Below are 18,395 nucleotides of genomic sequence, written 5' to 3' on the forward strand. Positions count from 1 at the left end.
TCCATCGGAAAAAAACACATACCTTTGTGTCCCGACTCCCACGTGTGTGTGTGTCCTCTCTCCAATCCCAAGACACCAGTTAACACACACTAATGAGTGTGTGTTGTCCAAACACACACACACACACACACACACACACACACACACACACACACACACACACACACACACACACACACACACACACACACACACACACACACACACACACACACACACACACACACACACACACACACTTGGTGATCAAGTCAATATGCAGCCTCCACTAAACCCACTATAGGCTACTGTACTCGTTAATGTCATTCAATCCATGGAACGAGATGTGTCGCTAGCGATGCACCTTCAACACACACACACACACACACACACACACACACACACACAGTTCGCAGTCATTCAGATTTCAACACACGCGTTGCACACCAAGTTGCCGGGACAAAGCCACACCTCCTCTCCCTCCTCTCCTCTCCTCTCCCTCCCTCCCCAGCCAGTCTAGCTCTCCCTCTCTCTCCTGGTCTGTCTGTTTGTCTGTCACTCCACCATTCTATACCTCTCTCTCTCTCTCTCTACCTCCCTCTCTCTCATGTGTTCTCTCTCCTCCATTCTCTCACTCTCCGGGTTGTTGCTAGGCAACTCTTCAGCTGGGCCAGCCCTTGGCAGTGACATCATCAGCAGAGACACACACACACACACACACACGTTTGTATTACTATACTTGTGAGGACATCAACATTTTAGGAAGCCAATTTTATGATTGATTTATTATTTTTGTGGGGCATTTTTAACCGCAAGTCTAAAGCCGAAAAATAGCCGATCTACAAGCTCACAACGTGTCGCGCTGCGACACGTTGTGAGCTTGTAGATCGGCTATTTTTCGGTGTTTGGCATCGCCGCACAACTAAGTATAAAATAGGTTAAAATCTAACCCCAACTCCCTAAACCTAACCTCTAAAGGTCTAATCCTGAACCTAACCCCAAACTGAATCTTTTTCTAATTGTAAACGTATCTCTAAAAATGATTTCAACCATAAAACAACAATTTTTTCTCACGAGGACCAGGAAAAATGGTCCTCACAACGTCTATTCCTCAAATTCTACTATACTTGTGGGGACGTTTGGTCCTCACAAGTATAGTAATACAAACACACACACACACACACACACACACACACACACACACACACACACACACACACACACACACACACACACACACACACACACACACACACACACACACACACACACACACACACACACTGCAACACTCACTGTAGTAGACATGAGTCTCTCTTTCTCTCTCTCTCTCTCTCTCTCTCTCTCTCTCTCTCTCTCTCTCTCTCTCTCTCTCTCTCTCTTTTTATGGGGGCTTGGTTATCTCTGTTATCTCTGACTCTGGGATCCCAGAGTCAATTTGTATTTGTAATTTGTAAGGTTAGGAGGACCTTTAATCCTACTCCTACTTTTACTTTTGGTATTTTCAAACATTTTAGTACTTTTACTTTTGGTACTTTGAGTACATTTTTACACCAATACTTTTGTACTGTTATTGAATTCCGGATCCTCCTATCATTCTATTCTATCTACTCCCCCCTATGCGTTGTGTGTCAAGAGGTCAATCTCAAAGGTACTGGAGAGAAATCTAAAATGCCTCAAAGCAGGTCGTTATAGATTTTCAGGTTAAAAATCTGCTAAATTGCCCTTTTAGAATTCAATAAAAATGGTAATTACCGTATACGTGCGATAAAAGCCCTTTAAAATGCAATGTCTCTGAGGGGAGCTGAGGGGCTGAGTCAGTCATTAGAAAATAGGAAAACAGTGGAAACACAACTGTCCACACCCTGCACATCATCACAGACACACACAGACATTTCCTGTTATTTACTGCACTGTTTCCCAAACAGTGGGTCGGGAGGACTCAGGACCCACGTTTGGGTCGCAGAACAATTTGTATGCGGGTTGCGAGTAAATGTCCTCTTTTTGTTTTGTTTCCTACATTTAAAAACAATGTGTGTTCAAAAGATTTATTTTTAAAAAGTAAAAAAAAATATATAATAACTTCCATGAATAGATAGTAATAAAAAAAAGGTTAAGAAGTAGTGACAATAGCAGATCTACTAGGATTTTCACTAGTTTGGGTCCCGGGCAAAGTACTTATTTACTGTATCGCATGCACGCACGCATGCACGCACACACACACACACACACACACACACACACACACACACACACACACACACACACACACACACACACACACACACACACACACACACACACACACACACACAGACAAGATTTTCTGATTGTCATTCTTACTTTTTTTGTTGTCGTTGCATTCTTAACCCTAAAGTCAAAAATAGAAGATCTACAAGCTCCCACCTAGTATATAAATCGGGCATATAACTCCAACCCTTAACCCCTAAACCTAACCTCTTAATGTCTAATGATCCCAAACACCAACCTCAATCTTTTTCCTAATTGTAAGTCTAACTCCCCAAATGGATTTCAACCACAACAACAACCCGTTATTCTTGTGAGGACCAGGAAAAGTATACCCTTGCGATGTCTATTTCTCACATTCCACTATAACCCTTTAAGACTGTATAGGAACGCATCTGTGTGTCATTTTTTGATTTCTTTGGGCTATTCAAAAATAGCAGATATACAAGCTCATAGCGCGGCACCGAGTGCCGCGCTATGAGCTCGTAGATCTGCTATTTATTGGGAAAAATTGTGAAAGATTTGTGCAAATCTTTGGATATATGTGTTTTTAAAGCGAACATTTGTAACTCAAATCTTTGCTTCTGGGGGATTCTACAAATTGTCTGCTAAATCCTAACAGTTTTTTGAAAAAACATATTTGCTATAATATCAGTGGTTCTCAAAAATGATATGGGCGTGGACCCCCATCTCAAAATATTTTGTTCCGGGGACCCCCAGAAGTTGTAAGAGAGTCAAAAATGTCAAAAATGTTCGCTTTAAAAAATATATAAAAATATATATATTCAAAGATTTGCACACATTTTCAAAAAAATAGCCAAAGTGTAAAATAATGCTTTATGCCGAATGAAAAGTCTGCTGAAAGAAAATGAAATGTGATTCAAAATATCATAAGAGCAGGCTTCAAGGTGAGCTTCCCAATGAGTGAAAATGAAATGTGAATTCCGTGACCAGTCTGCTGAAAGAACATGAATGAAATGTGAATTCCGCACCCGGGATGGTTAACAGTGGTGTGAAGTAAGTAACTAAGTACATTTATTGAAGTACTGTACTTTAAGTACAGTTTTGAGGTACCTTTACTTTACTGGAGTATCTCCAATCTCAGTGAGGCAAATATTGTACTTTTACTCCACTAATTATTTGAAAACTTTAGTTACTAGTTACTTTGCAGATATAAATTATTACGTTATAAAACATACATTAACCACTTTAGCCATATCATTTTATACCTATAGGCTATTTGAAAATAGCCGATCTACAAGCTCACAACGCGTCGCATCGCGACGCGTTGTGAGCTTGTAGAGCTGCTATTTTCAAACATTTTAGTACTTTCACTTTTGGTACTTTAAGTACATTTTGATACCAATACTTTTGTACTTTTACTCAAGTAAATTTTTAATTCCGGACTTGTAACAGAGTACTTCTACATTGCAGTACTGATACTTTTACTGAAGTAAAATATTTGAGTCCTTTTTCCACCGCCGATGGTTTACCAGGCTACATATAGCAATACAAATACACGTACGCACGCACGCACACACACACAGCAATGGCAATATACAGTAGCCAGGAGTTTTCAAGATATTTAGTTTGGGACCAGGGTGGTGGATGGTTGGATCGACCGTCTCTAGACTAGTGCACCACATTGCCAGGGGGCTAAAACGACTGACAGAAGAAGAAGACAGATGAGAGAGAGTTCTTCAGAGAGAAGTTCAGTAGCGAGAGGAGAGACAGAGTGAGATTTGAGTTTAATTAAATTGAAGCGAGAGAGAAACCAACCGACCACCCAACCAACCAACCAACCAACCGTGGAATGAGCTGCTGTGGTGTGCATGTGTGCGCGCGCACACACACACACACACACACGCACGCACGCACGCGCACACGCACACGCACACGCTGTTGAATAATACATGTACCCTTAAAAATATCATAAGAGTAGGCTTCAAGGTGAGACCCAATAAGTGTCAATTAAATGACTGGTCACGAATGTCTGTATTTGTCTAAGGGAATATCTGTCTGTATTTGTCTGTGTGAATGTCAATGAATGTCTGTATTTGTCTGTGTGAATGTCAATGAATGTCTGTATTTGTCTGTGTGAATGTCAATGAATGTCTGTATTTGTCTCAATGTCTGTAAGTGTCTGTGAATGTCTGTATTTGTCTCAATGTGTCTGTAAGTGTCTGTGAATGTCTGTATGTGTCTCAAAGTGTATGTGTATCAAAGTGTGAAGTGTCTGTGAATGTCTCTGTGTCTCAAAGTATCAGTGAATGTGAACGTTTGACTCATTGTTTCTGTGAATCATGTGTGTCTCAGCGTTTTTTCTCCATGTCTGTGAAATGTCTGAGTGAACATATGTCCCCCAGACATGCTCTGGTGTAGTTCTACAAACAAACAATCAAATCAAACACAATCAACATTTTAGGACAGCGGTTTTCTGAGTGTCATTCTTACTTTTTGGTTATTGTTGCATTCTTAACCCTAACGTCAAACATAGAAGATCTACAAGCTCTGTACGTGTGTATGCTCAGCTGTCCCCTCAAAAGACCAATCACAGCTCACGCCATGAATGTAAGAAGAGCATCGGCTGGTGGTTTTCGGTCAGTTTAAATGTAATTTGTCTCGTCGGAAATAGTGTCTTTATTTATTGTACATTGTACATGACTGTCACTTATGTTATGAGATGTACTTGTTATGTGTGTGAAGAGGACCACACTCGAAATAAGTACTGGACTTTATTGTGTTGTATCCTCAAATAGTTGTAACTTGCGTTATGACTTTTCAAATAAACTAGACTAAACTCAAAAATCTAACTTGGGTCGTAGTTGAAATACAATGTATTTCTCATAAAATAATCTGGTGAAATGGTGAAGAAAAACGTTTTCCTACTTGTTAAAACACTTAAAATAACATCTCTGATCTCTTACTATGCAGCCTTAACTGAGTAGCCAGGCTTTACTTTCTATCACCGTAGACTTCTCCAGTCCAGCGTCTGGTGTTGAGGTGAGTAACACAATAGTTTAACTACTGTTACTGTGAAAATCATCTGAGCACTGTGGCTATTTAAATGTATTTTTTCTCTCATCCTTTGTCATGGAAACCTTTATCCATAAGCCAGCCCTATTGTAAAGGTTTGACTGAATACAAAATAGTCAGGGGTGCCAGCCAGGCGTTTCGCCTGACAACATAATGTTCAGTGTATCCACTGCATAAGGCTGTGCTTAGAAGTTCTTTGTAGTTAGCACCACAATCTTCCCCACACACCCTATTCAATTCCACACAGAAATACACGCACAATACATTTCACAGAGTACAGCAACTTGCCATGGTCTTCAAAATACTGAAGAGATCAGTGCCCATGTACCTGTCAAACTACTTCCATAACGTGAGAGACACACACACAGGCACACCAGACACCAGAGGGAACTCCACTGATCCCGTTCAACCCAGATTCGGCACAAACATGAGGTTAAATTTGTTCTACTGCTGTGCCACCAAAATGTGGAATGCCCCTACCAACAGACATACAAAAAAGTGTGACTCCTTAACCTCCTTCAAAACCGCCATGAAAGAGCACCTGTCTGCAATTTGTAACTGGTCCTAGAAAAGTCTTCTAAGTTCAAAAATGAGACCCCCTCCCCCTCCCACACCCCTTTGTTTTCTGTATATATACAGTACATGTATTGTTATAGTTGTACTAGTGCTGATGATTTCTTGTATGTTATTACATGTCTTTAAATGTCATGACAAATCGAACACATAGGACCACAACGGAAACAAGCCATTAGGGCTTTTTGTGTTATCCTTTTAGCATCCTTGTATAATTGTACCACTGTAGTAGTATTTGCAAACTGTTAATGAAGTATTCAAGCAATCAAAGTTCAGTTCAAACACAACACATTAAACACAGTTCCCAGGTAAATCCAAGCCCACAACAGTTCCAACGTTCACCGTTTCCTGATTAACTCACAAGGTACTATAGTTGTATGAAACTCCTCTGCTCTTTTTAGTCCAGTGTTCAGTACTATTCCCTCTCACCTCCGTGCTGGTAATGACAAGAGTTCGCTTCCTTCCCAGATTATCCCCACCGAGGGTTCCTCCTGATTCACTTGAGCTGTATCCCTCCTTAAGAGATCCTTCATCGGAACACGGATCCACCCACCGAAAAAGCAAATCCACACAGAACCGAAACTTGGGGGGTAAAGCGACAACTCGCGAACCGCGATTAAAACAAGCACTTCCGCACTCGGACGCCGACTTGACTCAGGCAGAGTGAGTAGATATGCACCACTCCATTTATGAAATTAAACGCCCCGCGAGTGAGGCCAGGCAGCGAATGGCACCGTCGGAGTAATCACTAGGCGTTGACATATGAATGAACTTGAAAACCGAACGGATCACAGGGCAGTGAGCGGACGGGGCTCGCCACACTATATTAAAATCAGCGAAAATAGCCGAGACTACAAGCTCACAGCATTTGTGAGCGTGTTTGAGGAATGAATTGATTTAGAAAGCAGGATAGACCTGTTAGCCATCCAATTAGCTGACTGACTAAATCCTATTACACACACACACGCACGCACACACACACGCACACACACACACACACACACACACACACACACACACACACACGCACACACACACACACACACACACACACACACACACACACACACACACACACACACACACACACACACACACACACACACAGGTGAGTCAGGAAGAACAGAACATTCAGTGTTTGACCTCGTTCGTTCACTAAGCTGGATCACAGAGGTATGACATAATTCACACACCTACTGTACTGTGTGTGTGTGTGTGTGTGTGCGTGCGTGCGTGTAACTTTCTACACACATGGATGAATGCAGCTACACACTCCTTCACTGGGAAACACTTGAAACCAATTAAAAGTTTCTCACACACTCAATTACACACTCAGGCACACACAAACACAAACACACACACACACACACACACACACACACACACACACACGCAGTCGCACACTCTCTCGCGCGCACGCGCACACACACACACACACACACACACACACACACACACACACACACACACACACACACACACACACACACACACACACACACACACGCATATACACACAGACACACACACACACACACACACACACACACACACACACACACACACACACACACAGACACAGGCCTGTCACAATTATTACATAATCATTTCCATGGTGAAAAATGGTCGTATATTTTTTCAAACATTTTCAAAAATAGTGGACAAACAGATCTAGCTTGTAGATCGTCTATTTCGGCTATTAATGTTTTATGAAAGTATAAAGTATTATTAAATATGTAATTCCTTTGTATATTTAGGTTATTTGTCACATCTGCTCTGTGCAACTTCTAAGCCTAAAATCCAAACAGGAGTTTGTATTCATATATGTTCCAGTGTTCAACGACCAAAACACAATTACATCATTAATTCCAATTATTTGTCATGTCAAATGTCTGAATTGTGACAGCCCTACACACACACACACACACACACACACACACACACACACACACACACACACACACACACACACACACACACACACACACACACACACACACACACACACACACACACACACACACACACACACACACACACACACACACACACACAATCCAGCTATCCAAACACCACACATTTGTGGTTGTTGTGTTCACTACTACTTTAAAACATCGCCACCTTGTGGAAGTAAGTAGCAGCAAGTGAACCATCACAGCTGTGCTTGTTGTTGATCAGTGGCAAGTACATTTACTGAAGTACCGTACTTAAGAACAATTTTGAGGTATTTTTACTCTACTGGAGTATTTCCAATTTTCAATACTTTTTTACTTCTGCTCCACTACATCTCAGAGGAAAATATTGAAAACTTATAGTTACTAGTTACTTTGCAGATTTGGATTATTAAGACAAAACATACATTAACCAACTAAGCCCTATTTTGTACTTCAGCTATTTGAAAATAGCCGATCTACAAGCTCACATGTCGCTCTGCGACGCGTTGTGAGCTTGTAGATCTGCTACTTTCAAAATATTTGTATATATTTTGAAACCTGAAATGGGACTTTCTATAATGAGTACTTTTACTTTTGGCACTTTAAGTACAATTTGATGCCAACACTTTTGTAGTTTTCCTTAAAGTAAAATATGAATACAGAACTTGCGCTTGTAACAGAGTATTTCTATATTGTGGTATTATGTGAGTACTTCTTCCACCACTGTGCGCCCAGGGAGTGGATTGAGACAAACATGTTCTTCAACCTTAAAGGAGCTACACCATGAATTTAAAAATAATAATAATATTTGATATCATATTGTTTATGTCCCTCAAACGTTTTTCAAAAGGTTTGAGCCTAAATCAAGCCTCAGATATACTCATTCCAACTAACTTCTCTCTGGCTTATAAAGCACTTTCACCTGCAATACCACATTGTCCTGTTTGGCACGGGGCGCTATTGAGCCAGTTTGTATGCATGTTATGTCCTGGTTCTGTGTGGAAAAAGTAAAAAAAAAAATAAGAAAAAATTAAAAAAAAAAAAAAAAAAGATTTTTTTTTTTTTTTTTTTTTTTTTGGTTACAACTGAAAAACGGGAGGAATTGTTCCCAGACGTGACGTAGGGTGGGGGAACAAATCTGACGGACTGTTTTCAGACCAATTTACATAAAAACCACAGATAGCCTATGAAAGCCTGCATGCTCGAAGTCGGGTATTTGTTGGAACAGAAGAGAGGTGGGGGAGACCAAAAACACACAAAAATGAAGAAAAAGTGAAAATTCATGGTGTAGACCCTTTAATACAGGAATACTGTTCTATTGGGTTCATATAATCAATAATCACACTCCCAGTGTGGAACCAGTCGAGACTCAGAGCAGAGCAAATCTATTAGAATGCATAAGATATAAGGCCGCGACCCACCCCAAAATAATTTATATTAGAACTGGGGGACCCCCCACCCGGATAAGCACTTGGAATTGTAGGCATTACATTTAGTTTGACTCGGTTCCACAGATAAATATTGTGAAGAAAAGACAATCTGCAAGCTAGGATAATTCCTTAAGGATAATTCCTTTTAACAGGTCGTTCATGAAAGTCCTTGCGGTCTTGTTTCCAATGAGAACCTGTGAGCAATTAGGGGTTAAGAGTCTTGCTCAGGGACAAATTTCATATCATCGACACATATGCTGGCCTGGCCTGGAATCGAACCTGGGCCAACCAGGGCTTCTGGCTCCCTAGGCGGGTTCACTAACCACTCAGCTATGGCCGCCCCACAGCTCACAACGCCTCGCAGTGTGTGGGCCTCTTTCTTACGTAATATTTGACAATATTTGGCAGAAATGTGCAGATATACCCTGTATACACTTATACTGTACGTAGGTTTGTTTACTGTTGAGTGAGAAAACAATGTTGCACATTAAGCTAATTGTAAGAGCCAAAACTGACCTAAAACTAATTTGAGTGATTTATACCATTTTGGTATTCTTTGTTTAACCCATTGAGACCTGAAGCCGATTCTACATGTCTCCTAAATCTCAACAGTTTTCTGAAAAATGTATGTTTCTATATCACACACACACACACACACACACACACACACACACACACACACACACACACACACACACACACACACACACACACACACACACACACACACACACACACACACAGTGGTGCTCAATGTTTTTCATGTCAAGGACCCCCGAAATGATATGTTTTTGGCCGCGGACCCCCCATCAAAATATGTTGTTCCAGGGACCCCCCAGAAGCAAAGATTTGAGTTAAAAATGTTCGCTTTGAAAATATATATATTCAGAAGATTTGCACACATTTTCACGATTTTTCAAAAATAGCAGATCTACAAGCTCGTAGCGCGGCACCGAGTGCCGCGCTACGAGCTTGTAGATCTGCTATTTTTGAATAGCCCAAAGTGTAAAATAATGCTTTTTACCTCAAATCTAAAAATGACACAGTTCCAGGTCTTAATGGGTTAAGCTCAGGAGGAATATTCTGTTTGGATGGAAATGAAAGATTGGACTTTTCAATAAATCCCCTAAAATGCACGACGATCTCACGCCATTCCTTGGATGTTGTAAGTTGCCAATATAACAATTAAGAAGTGGAAAATTCTTTAATGATACGAGTCAGTACTACAGTTCTGCATCAAGATCCTAAATTTGGCTGGAATATTGGATAAGTAAAGTTGCCATTATACTAATCATCACCCCCCAAAAAAATAATATGGGGACCCCCCTGGGGGTCTCGACCCCCAGTTTAGGAACCACTGATGTAGCCTACTGTCAATTAGCTGTAGTTCAACTCAAAGTTTGGGTGCAGTTGGGGTCTCAGAATGCATTGGAAGTGGGTTTGGGGGCCTGGGTACAGAAATAAAGGAGTGCTGCGGTTGTATAACAGGTCGCATGTGGTTTTAAGCACTGGAGGTACGGGTTCCCAAAACAGGACACGCTGCGTTCCGCTGCGTTGTGTTGCGTTGTGTTGCGTTGTGTCGTCTTGTTTTTACCTGGTAGATGTAACCGTTGTCAGTGAGAGAGGGTTGGATGGGCACGATGCCACGAGGACCCACAGCCGTCTTCAACATCTCCTCACAGCCTGGGAGAGAGAGAGAGAGAGAGAGAGAGAGAGACAGAGAGAGAGAGAGAGAGAGTGTGTACGCGTGAAAAAGAGGAGAGAAACCAGAGGATATTGATCAGATGAGCTTTATTGACGACAAGTCTCCTACGTACACATATCACTTCCCTCCTCTCCTCACATCACCTCTCCTCTCCTCTGCCCTCCTCTCCCTCGCCCCTCCTCTCCCTCGCCCCGGTTGACACATTGATGCGTCTCCAGAAGACTGAGAGTTGTGTCCGTGAACATAGAAAGAACCTGGGAGGCGTTAATGACTGGCCTTTGCTTGACACCAACGTCCTCATTTGTACCCTGACAAGTTCCCACAATAGGCAATGCTGCTGACACAGTCACCGCAACATAGATAGCATACACAACACACGCACACGCACACGCACACGCACGCGTACACGCACGCACGCACGCACGCACGCACGCACGCACGCACGCACGCACACACAAATGGGTAGCTGTGACCATCTTTTCAAACACGAATCCTATCGATCCAATAAACATCCAGAAGTTAAACTAAGCTAGGCTAAGTTCACCATGAACATAATGGACTGCATTTACAGTGTAAATGTACCTTCTAACCGCAACACAGAAAACATCCATGAATTTGTCCGACACTGGCTAAGAAGAAAGATAGTAAAAAATCCCAACTAAAAAAAATAACTATACCTTTAAAAGCCATATCAATCCTATAATCTCAAACGAATGCTTGTTTGACAGGGAGGTCGGCTCTGGACTTTTCTCTCCCTAAACCAAATTTCTTCTTTGAAAATAGCCAATCTGCAAGCTCACACCGTGCCCTCCCTGTCCGCGCGTTCCTGTCTCTCCTCAGTGACATATCTCAGGAACACTTTATTCACTGAATATGGCGACATGCATTACAGCAAAGGCTCTCAAACTTTTTCATGTCAAGGGCCCCCCAAATTGACAATGTATTAGCCCGCGGACCCCCCATTTGAAAAGATATGCCAAAGACCCCCCATAAGAGAAGATCCTTACGGCTCTAGCAGTGATTCTCAACCATTTTAATTTCAAGGACCCCCACTTTGACATGCATTAGGCTATGGACCCCCATTTAATGTCATTTCAATCTCCGGGACCCCAATTCATATAGTAAAATCAATGTTAATTGAACTCTGAGAGTGTACAAATGGAACCAAATGGACCCTAACGGGTCCAATTTGTACACTCTCAGAGTTACAGACCCATAAGGGTCCATTTGGTTCCTATCCATCATTTAGCTGGGGACCCCCTGGAACCCCCTCAAGTACCCCTGGGGGTCCCCGGACCCCACTTTGAGAACCAATGCATTACATCTTAGGTGGATAACGTTTATTTGGCTAGCTAGTAGTGAGCAGACCTGGGCATGTCACAATGACTACATAATCGCCAGAATCACCTAATCTTTTCCATGTTGAGGAGGGTTCATACATGTCGAAACGTTTTTAAAAAATAATGGAAATAGCAGGTCTACAACTTAAGCTAACAACACGCGTTGTGAGCTTGTAGATCGGCTCTCTCTAGTAGCTTGTATAACATATTAAATATGCCCTATTTCGGGTTTTTTTGTGTCATATTTGCCCTGTGCAACTTTTGTTTACAAGGCCTAAAAGCCACACAATGAAATCGTTAATCGCAATTATTTGCATATGACAATGAATCGTCAAGTAAAATGTCATAATCGTGACAGTTAACCTAAGTTATACGCCTTGACAACACTTTAAAAACGAGTAGAGAGTAGAGAGTTCCACAATAAACGCATCGCTCAGCCTCATTGCCTTGCTGGAGAAAAGACTATAGAACAGCATATACTGTACAGTAGAATGGAAAATACCACGACTATTATTTATTCCTGAAGCTGTCAGTTGTAATTTCATACCTACTGGTTTATGGTTTTTATTTAGGATCACTGAAAACTCACTGATTAATAATTTAATAGACCATTACTCTGTGTGTGACACACACACACACACACACACAGGCGCACGGGCACACACGCACGCACGCACGCACGCGCGCGCACGCACACACACACACACACACACACACACACACACACACACACACACACACACACACACACACACACACACACACACACACACACACACACACACACACGAATGCACGCACACACACGCAAACACAGAGCATTCAGGGCCGTGCACAGACTTTTGGAGGAACTCTAATGGAAGAAAGGAAAATGTATAAGAAGAACATTAGAACTTAAATACAAAATAACATAATTTAGAAAATTACAGAAGTACAGTAAAAGAAAAAAGTTGAAACCGGAGAAGTCAGGTGCATGCATGTCCTAAAACGCAGCAAAATGGGGGTATAGTGGTTAATCGAAGTAATCTATTTATTTAATTATAAAACATACATACCGGTAATCAATTTTAATAAACATAATGGCAGGCATGAACGTGATTTATTTTTATTTATGTCTTTGGTTTTTTTTATTACAAAAAAACAAAATAGCAGATCTACAGGGGCACGACACATTGTGAGTTTGTACACTGTCTATTTTCTGTACTTTCGCAAAGTTCGTATGACACCATTGTACGACAAAGTACAAAGTATGGCTTAATGGTTAATCAGACTAATCCATTTACTCGACTGTAAAAAATAAATGTTTTTGCATCGATTCATTATCGATGCTGTCGGCCAGAAATCTTGTAGCTCCAAAATTCGTTATTTTGATATTTTGAGTGATTGATGCCCTACTTCATCATACAGGAGTGTCACAGAAAAGGAGGGGAAGAAGCCAATCAACAAGTTCACAACGAGTCACATCACGACACGTTGAGAACTTGTAGATCTGCTATTTTCACTATTTTATCATTATTATTTTGTTTTTCAAATAATGATAAAAAAAAAAAGTTTTGGACCTACAACAAGGTTTCTGTCCTACAGCAACGATATGATGAATAAAAAAAAAAACATTAACGTACACGCTTATCAATTATGTGATTAATCAGGGGTGGCAGTGGCTCAGGTGTAGAGTGACCGGATGGTGAACCGTGAGGTTCCCAGTTCCATCCCGGGCTCCCCCAGAGTTAGTGCCGAAGTGTCCTTGAGCAAGACGCTGAACCCCTAATTGCTCCTGATGAGCAGGTTGGTGCCTTGCATGGTTTCCTCCACCATCGGTGTATGAATGTGGATGTACTGTATGAATGTAATGCACAATCTATGTAAAGTGCTTTGGATAAAAGCGCTATATAAATTTACCATTTATCATAATAGAAATCGATAGAATTATCAATAGTCGCAGGCCTATAAAACTAAAGTACCTTTAGCCAGGTTTACTTCTGTACTGGTTTACTGACTGGGAGCAGTGGTGGAAAAAGTACTCAAATGCTTTACTTAAGTAAAAGTACCAATACTGCAATATAGAAATACTCTGTTACAATTAAAAAAAAGTCTCAGAATTCAAAATGTACTTGAGCAAAAGTACAAAAGTATTGACATCAAAATGTACTTAAAGTACCAAAAGTAAACTAACCTACTAGCTGAGGACATAGGCTATAAGGCACAACGGAGCAGCAGTGTTAGGAGAGTAGAGTTAGGCAGAAACGTCAATTTGGCCCAAAAATGACATAGGCAGTTATGCTACGAGGCTAACGAAGATCAACACGTGGCGCTACACGCTGCGTTTCGAGCTTGTTGATCTGCTGCAAGCTCTTTTGCTTGCTTTTGTGTGACACTATAGTACGCTATAGTAGCGTCCCTTTATTGGGAAAAAAAACATATGGAGGTAAGAGGTTTCTGCCCCAACAGCAACAAAATGAGAAAAATCATGTAGGCGTGGAAAAAGGCCTATTTCCTATTTCCACTGAAAGCAGCCAGTCACTGGTTGACTCCTATCTGCTGCTGCTAGCGTGATAAAGTAGAGTGAAGCACTAATGGCTCCCCTCTCTCTCTCTCTCTCTCTCTCTCTCTCTCTCCCTCTCTCTCTCTCTCTCTCTCTCTCAGTGGGACAAAAAAAAAACACATAAAGGCCATCATAGTGGCTGGCAGAGTGAGAGTAAATGCATGAATTAATAAAAACAGAACAGTGAGTGATTGAGCCGCGCACGCGCGGGCACACACATCCACACACACGCACACACACACACACACACACACACACACACACACACACACACACGCACGCAATGCTCTGCACATTAATTGCTGTTCCCGGGCTCCGGCCCACACATACTGTGATTATTAGACACACTCAGTGGTGGAAAAAGTACTCAAATTCTTTACTTTAGTAAAAGTACCAATACTGCAACATAAAACTACTCTGTTACAAGTAAAAGTCCAGAATTCAAAATTTACTTGAGTAAAAGTACTAAAGTATTGGCATCAAAATGTACTTAAAGTACCAAAAGTAAAAGTATTAAATATTTGAAAATAGCAGATCTACAAGCTCAAAACGCGTCGCGATGCGACGCGTTGTGAGCTTGTAGATCTGCTATTTTCAAATAGCCTAGGTATCAAATAGGGTTAAAGTGATTAAGGTATGTTTCATTATATCATAATTTATATCTCAAAAGTAACTAGTAACTAAAGTTTTCAAATAAATGTAGTGGAGTAAAAGTACAATATTTGCCGCTGAAATGTAGTGGAGTAGAAGTAAAAGTATCGGAAATTGGAAATACTCAAGTAAAGTACAAATACCTCAAAATTGTACTTAAGTACAGTACTTAAGTAAATGTACTTAGTTACTTTACACCACTGGACACACTGGTCCATTAGCTGAGCTCCACAGCGGCAGAGAGCTCAGCAGTCTGATGGAGTCACTGAATCTCACCCTGAGGATCGATTAAAGGTTCATCGTCTCTTATCTCACTTCAACGTCATTAACCAGCAGAGACGTACAGTACGTGCAGCGACTGCTTCGGTGCACAGTGGCGGAAGGAGTACTCACTCGCTTAGTTTTACTTATACGTGTCAGTAGAAGTATCGATACCGCAATCTAGACATCGTTGCTGTTGGGCATATTTTTTGACTTTTTGACTCTTTTTCTTTAACCCTTTAAGACCGGGAAAGTATCATTTGGGTCATTTTAAGATTTCTTCGGCTATTCAAAAATAGCAGAAATACAAGCTCATGAGCTTCTATATCTGCTTTCTTTATCGTGAAAGTTTGTGCAAATCTTACTACAAATGTCTTCTAAATCCTAATTTATTTATTTTTTAAACTTTCAATATCAGTGGTGCTCAAACATTTTCATCTCAAGGACCCCCAAAATTATATGTATTTGGCCACGGAAGTGATATTTTTAATGTTTTATGTATTTTCTTTGTTAAAAAGGTTAAAGTACTATATTTTGATAGTAATCATTGCTACAGAGCGTTTGCTCGGTCACAGGGGTCTCTCCAGCTCTCTAGTAAACAGAATATAGTACATTTTCAGGTAGCCAATCAGGAGAGAGTACTGAAAATGCATTTTCTGTTTAATAAAGAGCTGGAGAGACATGGGAGACTCCTTATATGGACAGGACACTCTATAGTAGACCCATTTTGCAATTATTTGAATAATTGCAAATCACTTACCCTACCTTTAACAGCTTATTATCGTGAGGATTTTTTGTCACATAGATTAGCTTGTCATAGTAAACGTATGAGTATATATGAGAGCCAAAGACAATTGTGTGCTATGCTTTCTTAAAAGACACAGTACATGAATAACGCATTGTCTTCATGCTTCAGGGAGAGAATGAATCATCTATGTATTTATACAGAGAGAGAGAGAGAGAGAGAGAGAGAGAGAGAGAGAGAGAGAGAGAGAGAGAGAGAGAGAGAGAGATTCTGGCAGAGGAATATAATAACAGTCAGATAATACTGTAGCATGTTGTGTGTGGGAGATTTATAATCCATTCCATTGGGTCGATAACAGATGCATGTAGAGAGAGGTGTAAGGCCTGCTGTATGTCACACCAGCAAACAAACTGGTAAAAGATGTTTTGCAGCGTATGTCCACTTCAATGCAAACTCTTGTGTTAACCACACATATCTGAAAATAGCAGATCTACAAGATCACAATCTGTCGCACTGCCACACGCTTTGAGCTTGTAGATCTGCTATTTTCGACAAATGTTTCCCCCTCAGATTAGGAATGCTATAGGATCCAAGTGGTTAATGTTAAATGTGGTGTCCCCCTCTGTCTGTAGTAGCTCTGTGGACCCCCTCCCCGCTAGGGCTCCTGGACCCCCTGTTGAAGACCCCTGCAGTAAATAAAACAGCCTGACATTAGCCTGACAAATAGCCTGGGTATAAAATAGGGCTTAAGTGGTTAATGTATGTTTTATAATATAATAATGTATATCTGAAAAGCAACTAGTAACTCAAGTTTTCAAATAATTGTAGTGGAGTAAAAGTACAATATTTGTCTCTGAGATGTAGTGGAGTAGAAGTAAAAGTATAGACAATTGGAAATACTCCAGTAAAGTAAAAGTACCTCAAAATTGTACTAAAGTACAGTACTTAAGTAAATGTACTTAGTTACTTTCCACCACTGATTGCTCGGCAGCAGAAATGTCGGCGCTCGTGCAGGTGACCCATATTAGAATCCCGGGGTAGGGAGGGACATACAAGTAAAAGATTGCAGCCTTACAGCAGCTCTGCAATGTGAACTCTGTGAGCTCAGTATCCAGCCAAGGAGAATATAGTTGCTGTCGGGCAGCTAAACCTCTTATAAATGGTAAATGGTGCATTTATATAGCGCTTCTATCCGAAGCGCTTTACATTGATTGTGCCATTAACCCATTCACACACACATTCATACACCAATGGCGGAGGAAACCATGCAAGGCACCAACCTGCTCATCGGGAGCAATTAGGGGTTCAGCGTCTTGCTCAAGGACACTTCGACACTAACTCTAGGGTGAGCGCCCCAGCCCGGGATCGAACTGGGAAACTTGCGGTTTTCCAGTTCACTCTACCCGGCCACTCTACCCCTGAGCCACTGCCGCCCCAATATCATCTCCATATCATCTTATCTCTTATCTTTTTGTGTTCCTTAACCCATTCAATCCGGGGACATATCTACAAATGTACTCAGATATTTTACTTAAAGGTAGGGTAAGTGATTTGCTTTGGTTAAAATAAGTGTTAAATAGCTCTATTTTCTGATAGTACTCATTGCTATAGAGTGTTTGTTCAGTAAACGGACTCTCCTTGTCTCTCCAGCTCTTTATAAAACAGAAAATGCATTTTCGTTTCAGTTTAATTTCCAATTGTATCCAATCAGGATAGAGAACTCAATCAGGATATAGATTAAACAAGTGAAATTGGAAGTGATGACACTAAGAAATGAGCAGACAAAATTGGAACTGGAACACTATAAAAATGAAGCTTAAACACTCTATAGCAATGATTACTATCAGAATATAGTGCTTTAACCTTTTAGCAAAATACTTTTTCTTTTAACCCAAAAATATCACTTACCCTACCTTTAAGTAAAAGTAGCAATACCACAATATATAAATCAA

General features: G+C 40.8%; 1 protein-coding gene across 1 annotated transcript in view; it reads right to left on the reverse strand.

The window, feature by feature from the left end:
- rab11fip4a (RAB11 family interacting protein 4 (class II) a) overlaps window positions 1-18,395 on the reverse strand; it is a gene marked incomplete at both ends in the record, with an annotated part of 65,045 nt that overhangs the window by 23,480 nt on the left and 23,170 nt on the right. Inside the window, one exon of the mRNA XM_084072900.1 lies at window positions 10,794-10,882. Within this exon, the coding sequence (XP_083929026.1) occupies window positions 10,794-10,882 (89 nt within the window). The remainder of the gene's footprint in view (window positions 1-10,793; window positions 10,883-18,395) is intronic.

The sequence above is a fragment of the Gymnoscopelus microlampas genome (assembly GCF_963454915.1).
Source record: "Gymnoscopelus microlampas genome assembly, chromosome: 11".
Classification (NCBI taxonomy): domain Eukaryota; kingdom Metazoa; phylum Chordata; class Actinopteri; order Myctophiformes; family Myctophidae; genus Gymnoscopelus; species Gymnoscopelus microlampas.